Source organism: Trachymyrmex septentrionalis, unplaced genomic scaffold (assembly GCF_001594115.1).
Source record: "Trachymyrmex septentrionalis isolate Tsep2-gDNA-1 unplaced genomic scaffold, Tsep1.0 scaffold29, whole genome shotgun sequence".
Lineage (NCBI taxonomy): Eukaryota > Metazoa > Arthropoda > Insecta > Hymenoptera > Formicidae > Trachymyrmex > Trachymyrmex septentrionalis.
This window is the reverse complement of record NW_017305451.1, coordinates 2,200,260-2,207,084: the sequence shown is the minus strand read 5'-3', so window position 1 is coordinate 2,207,084 and position 6,825 is coordinate 2,200,260. Positions and strand designations below refer to the sequence as shown.

Sequence of the window (6,825 nt, the reverse complement as noted above, 5' to 3'; positions counted from 1 at the left end):
TGTAAGTATTTTATATTATATATTTAGAAATAATATATATAATATGTATAAATGTTTATAAAAAAATTATATAATAAGAGTATAATGGCTCAATAATTTAACAAGTTAAAAGAAAAAAGGCTACGAGCCAAAAATTTGACCTGTAAAAATGTGTAGATAAGTAAAAGTCTTAATAGAATAATTATAAAATTTAATAACATGCCGGCTAACAACAACAAACGTTTCGATCTTGATCGGATCATTATCAATGTTTGTAAAATAGGTCTATATATAAACGGTAAAAAATAAAATAACGTAAAGTCGATCGAAGATTAAACATGTACTTCGCATTTAATAACTATATAATTGTTGGTATCAAATAAATTAAGAAGGATCTTCGTCTTGTTAGTTGAACGGAACATACATAAAATACATATTATATATTAGAATTCGTCAGAAAGATAAAAACTTATATTATGTATGGTTGATGGCAAATGAAAATATATTTCGCAATGTCAAACTGTTGGTAGCAGAATCCTCGTTTCATTAGAAAAATTGAAAACAGTAAAAAAAAACATCGGTGTATGAGTATATAAATTAGTGTCCAGAATGAAAAATAACGCATTACAGCTCTCATAATTGTAGTTAAGAATTCAGTCCAAAAAAATTAACATGAATAAAGTACAATAGACGATGCGAGAAAGATCGATGTCTCTTATCTTCGACGTTATTAGACAAAAACAAAAATGTTTTTTACCGTTTAGACCTATTTTGCAAATATTGATAAAAAATGACCGATCATGATCGAAACGTTTGTTGTTGTTAGCCGGCATGTTATTAAATTTTATAATTATTTTATTAAGACTTTTACTTATCTACCAATTTTTATAGGTCAAATTTTTGGCTCGTAGCCCTTTTTCTTTTAACTTGTTTTTAAATGTTTATATATATATATAAACAAATTGGACAGGTGAGATGAAAAGAATTTCACTTGACTAATTTCTGATTTCGCAGTCCATCAGAGCTGTTTTTTGTTCAAATTAATTAAGTTAAGATAACTACAGACTACGTTAAGATTGATTTCAATTCGATTAACTTGCGCAAACAGATTTAAGCTACAATTGAATATTACAGGAGAAACAAGAACATATATCACGAACACTATGTATCGACGAATAGACGGAATATTTGATCAAAGAGACGATCACCAAATTATCCGGACGATCATTCGGTCGTAACTTACCAGGAAGAAGTTTACCGGGATCGATAGGTTCCGTAATTCCTACAACCTCGTCCTTGTGCGAGACGTACGGCAACAGTCGCGCAATCTTGTCCATTTCTTCATGAGTCTTGCCGACCTAGAAGCAAATCTCTTTCACTTTTCTTTCTTTTCGATTATAATGATACGCTTTTTCGCGTGGTTGAGACATAATTAAGCCGTTCTCTCTGAAACTCGAACTATTCTCAATTAAATCTTCCGATCGATAAAAAGGATATATCGCATATCCGTAATCGAAGTTCCTAAAAACTACTACATAATTTTCTAACAAAAAAATTTAGCGAATCGTTAACAGGCTCAAGAATTCATTGCGAAGTCAGAAGATCCCCTTATCGATATATTTTTAAGTATAACGACTGTAACGACCGCAAAGCTGCATGCACGAGGAACAAATAGGCGCGATAAAAACGTTTGACATTGAGCCGTTGATTACGTAATGCCATTTTTAGAATTGTGTCTGGCGCATTGTCACCGTGGCACATAAATTTTCTTCGATACATGTGTTTCCCTTGCGTTCTTATGCGACGTGGACATATCTCGAAGCAGTGCGACATTACATAATCGCGATGCACGCTCGCGAGGAAAGCTCGTGCCACGAGGTCTTTCCGCTCTCCGAGGATTATCGCGTCCGTTTTTGCAACGCAATGTCACGTCTCCGCCGGCGAGAAGTGTATCATTTGCGCGAATACAATTTTTTGCAATTGCGATCCTCGCGTTCTTCATGAGATATCGCGAGCCGCGCAGCTGCAACCTAAATATTAGACACACAAAGCGCTGTGCAAAGCGGAAGAAGGTAATTGCTGTTGCACGCGATCGAGGTATTCTTTCGCTACAAAACGAAATGCAAACGATAGCGTCGCATACGCGTCTAACGAAAACGTGCATTTTGCGTGTCTCGTTTCGAGTCTGATACAACGACAGCGTAATTGTGCCTACGTCTCGTGTTTATATAATCGACCATCGACGATCGACGTTGACACCTCCGTACCTCCACAGGGATTCTGCTTGTGCAGCTTATGCCTTATGTAAAAAAGCTTAAATGACTATAGATTGACTCATATACGACGAATGTAAACGAATTAGAATCCCGAGTGGAAGAGGTGTGGCTTCTGCGGACATGTACTTGTATGATATTTGACGAACTAAGGTATTAGCTATTTAAGATGCAAGATGCTATCGCTTTCCATGAAAACTAAGATAAAAACCATAATTCTTTTATGTTTAATATCTATATTAGTGTAAATAAATTGGAATAGAGTTGTAATTAAATTTATTCTAATTGTATATGAAGAAATTTTATTTTAATTATATAAATTATTTTTAATAATTATAATTTCATTTAGTTATTAAAATAATTTTCAAATTTTAAAACATATTAGGGCGCTACGAACCTTAAGAAAGACTCCCAGAACGGCCAGACCGTCGGAAGCTTTCGCGGCTTCGGCGAAGGTCTTGTATTTGCTGGTATTCCAGTGCACAAGATGTAACTGAAAGCAATGTTTTTACTCTCCAATGAATCTAAATCGTTGCCTATTAAGTCTAATAGCAGACAATCAGGGAGAAGCGGAATGGCAGGTTGACTGGAGCTAACGAGTACTTAATCCCTCCAAATAGCCAATTAAGAAATGTCAATTTCTGTATTTGTATCATCAAAGAAATCCAATGATTATGTTTGATGTCTATTAATAATATCTTTATCTCGTTTCAATTAGCCTTAACATTTAAAGTATTCTTCTTAACCGCGATTTACATCACTCGATCGCAAAAGAAACTCCATCAGCATCAATAAATGATGAATTGCATTTGACGGGTAGTCGTTAGAGAAATTATGTAATCAGTGCGGTAACTAGAAATTCTTTCTGAAATCCCACGGATATCCGTGCATCCGACCGACCTGGTTTCCCAGATGCGGAATCGTTATGAGCGGATCGTTTATATCGTGTAGAGTATCTCGCGATAAAAGGAACGTTGCGTCGCAAGATTTCCTGACTAGGAAGCAGCGCGTCTGAAGGAAGGGAGAACGTGCGTAGTATTTGAATGCGAAGTCATTACGATAATCAACTGATTCGCTAATGCGTTTAAGACTGGATCGTTTAAATTAACATTGAGTTCGGGCCGGAAAGTCGTCTGTTAAGCAGTGCATTGAATTCCAAAAGAAGTCGTAATCGTTCAGGAAAGGAGTTTCGTGTCTGAATTCATATCCGAATTCATATTCGCATAATATTAAACGTACTTTGTTCTTAAACGTACTCTGATCGACAATTATATATCTATTACGTATATTGTATATCAAAGAAATTTTCCATGCATCAAACAGTTATTAATCAATATTTTCTTGATCTTTCCTGATAGCAGGTCAGGTTGAAGTCAACTATTTATAATAGATTAGAGACCTGATTGCCGCGTACTCGATTACATAATCAATAGCGACTTAATCGCGAGTTGAGCAAAATCGAATGTATTTTACGCTCGTGAGATAAGCGAATAAAATCGGGCGAGCTTCCGAGAAAAGAAATAGATAGGCTCGTCCATCCTATCATGGAATCATATCGGGAAGAATGTTTAGGAAATACGCAATTTTCTGTCGGCTAATTATTATTCTGTCGGCTAAGTATCCTTTTTACAATTCACGAGTGGGTGTTTGTGCAAAAATTCCTTCGATGTCTAACGCGCACACACGTCGTTACGCGAGTCAGCTATTATTCGCGCACACGAGTGGCAATTTTGATGATAATGTTCATTATCGTTTCACCTCCGTGAGCGCTTGTTATTTTTTTCCTTAGTCGCAAACCGATAAAAGCGCGGCTTTGTGGTGAACTGCACGTACAGCTGCCAGAACATAAAAAAAAACCTTTGACACATCGTTGGCATTCTATCAATGCGACGTATACGACGATAATAGCATATTATTTATGAGATAAATGAGACGCCCGCGTAATTATATTATTAATGTATGTCTGTCAGTAATTAGAGTCTCTGTACCGCGCTTGCACACTTCATCAAGTTTTATTTATATCCGCAAAAAAGAGCCATCTCTCTCTCTCTCTCTCGCATCGCTCATAACAATGTTGTGGGCGACTAATAACTAAGACTAGAGCCTCGGTTTATCCTCGGTAAAATGATCGTGCTAATAAATCGCACACGGCGGTTCTCGGACAAGGTCGATGCCATAAGCTCCGTGGATGATCGCAAACAGGTGAATCATACTCGATGTGACTGGATTGCTAATAAACTGCTCTGGCTATCAAGTGGGATAATTGCACTCGTCGTGAGTCGTTAAAATCTAGTTAGCCGAACGAGCGGTTCCAAGGGCGTGAGTAAAGGCAACGCTTTGGGAAGAGATTAATTATATTCTATTACTAATTATATTTTGTACCTCTCCGGCAAAGGCTTGTCCATCAACCGTATGTTCGGATCCCCTGGAATCGCTGCATCCCCAGTGACAGTGATATTGCTCTAGCTTGTAGACGTCGTCCATCAGCGGTCCGCCGCTCAAAACTGTCGATAACGAAAACATATCGGGATATATTATTAGATGGCATACACGATACGGTAATACTGCGAGATAAGACGCAAATGAATGGGTAAACGTCTAAATTGGGTCCACGTAAATGTGGAAATTTTCGGAGCACGATTCTTCGAGTCACGAACGGACGTAACGTCGGGCTAGTGGCACAGACCGCTTTATTACAGGATACGCTTGATTAGCCAAACCACGCGGACGGGAGCTATAACGAGAGAAGATCATTGCATTTGTACCGCGTGACTTATTTGCGTCACGACGCAATATCTTATTATTTTGTGTCTCGCCTCTGTTTAGGCTACGATAATAAATTGTTAGAGAAAATTCGGAGCGCCAAGTCTACGTTCTCTCTCGCGGAATTTTCCGAGTGTAAATAAGACTCTAAAATTATTGCGTACAGCAGGTGTGATAAAAACTTTCATCAGATGTATTATGTGAACTTTCAGTTATTTCAGATCTAAAAAAAAAAAAAAAAACTTTAAAAACGTGTGTCGCTTCAGAAAGATTTTATACTTAAAAATTAGTATTCTCCCTCTTATTTTTCGCAATTTGGAATAATATTGAAATACAATTATTGTACGTTGAATTCCTCAAACAGTCCCTTCTTGCAGCGAGTGTCTGCGAAGTGACATCGTTTATTATCGCAGCACATTCTATCTATTGTTTTGTGTCAGATATTGTTGTATAGAGCGTTCTGCTCCGCTTCGTGCACACCACATATGAATATACACATAATGCACCACGGCACGGTCGTCCTCATTTCGAATACGCCCCGAGTAGTCGGCGAAGGTAAAAGCCCTCCCTAAGTGGCACGAAGTCGACAGTGAAACCTTCGTAACGATATACGAGATTGGGTATAGTCGCGCGAGAATTCTCCTGTAGCCGCATGTAATTTCGGAATACATAACACCGTGACAAAACAAATCGCATCGCGTTCGTTCCTTATGTAACGTGCATGATGCACGAAATTAATAAAAAGCATTATGTAACGTATTCATGCGGAAAGAGAACTCCTTTATATGGCTCCGCCATACAAAAGCTGCGAATTTAACGCGGCTTTAATCGCACGGCGCATTCACTACCGCTGCCAACATTAATGTTTACAGAAATACGCTTAAGATGGAATGCGAGGCCGAGTATCACGAACACAATCGTCTAAAATTATATTGAATCACTCCATCACTGGATTACAAATGTCGCTACGCGACGGTTTCGCAACGCGTCGCACTTTGCAGCCGCGATGATCTGCAATTCCAAGTTTATACCGCAAACGCAGCTCCAGATTTCCCCTTGCAAAAAAATTTGTTCGCTCACGTATTTGTACGAAGTGTTGATGATCCTCATCACCTCATGATCGTCATTAAGGATGTATCAAGTGTATAATATATATCATATTTGCATATCATAAAAAGTGAAATTGCAAATATATACTTTCCGTATGAAAAAAATTAATGTATATATCGATGAAACAGTTGATTAATATTTACATTTAACAATACAATTTTGATTTAAATGAAATTTTTATCATTTCATTTCTTAATTATTTTTTAAAAGACAGCTTCTAAATCGCTGCCAAAAACTTTTCATGTAATATCATACTTTCAAACACAATATATAGAAAAAAAGTAATTTCTTTATAATTCTTTTATTTTGTTAAAAAATACATTCTTAAATTATACTAGGTATCGGGTGACAGCGATGTTTTTTTGGATGTTGTTCGCGCCGCGATAAATCGTATATTAATCGCGCAGAAGGCAAAAGAGAGAAGAGGTCTATGTGAAAAAAAAAAAAAAAAAGATAGAAGGAGATTTCGCGATTCTAAATTGCGATACTCACATGTGCCCTCGCCGTCGGTGTCCACTCGCCAGCAGTAACCGGGATTGACCAACTTCCTGGATGCTGTGGCGGGATATTTCCAACGCAAGGGCTTGCTACTTAAAGCTTCGTGATCGGATTCCACTCGCTTGGTCTCGATGTTTACCGGGCTCTGCCTGGATCCGGCTGCCATGGGGAATTTCGTTACCCACGTGCTAGGTCCTGCAAC

General features: G+C 37.7%; 1 protein-coding gene across 2 annotated transcripts in view; it reads right to left on the bottom strand.

The window, feature by feature from the left end:
• The window catches only part of LOC108749503 (carbonic anhydrase 2), a 17,607-nt gene that overhangs the window by 3,010 nt on the left and 7,772 nt on the right, over positions 1-6,825 (bottom strand). For both annotated transcript variants that reach the window (XM_018488272.1, XM_018488273.1), the window contains exons 2-5: positions 6,618-6,818; positions 4,635-4,756; positions 2,650-2,745; positions 1,223-1,337 (exon numbers count right to left, since the gene is read on the bottom strand). In XM_018488272.1, the coding sequence (XP_018343774.1) occupies positions 1,223-1,337; positions 2,650-2,745; positions 4,635-4,756; positions 6,618-6,818 (534 nt within the window). The remainder of the gene's footprint in view (positions 1-1,222; positions 1,338-2,649; positions 2,746-4,634; positions 4,757-6,617; positions 6,819-6,825) is intronic.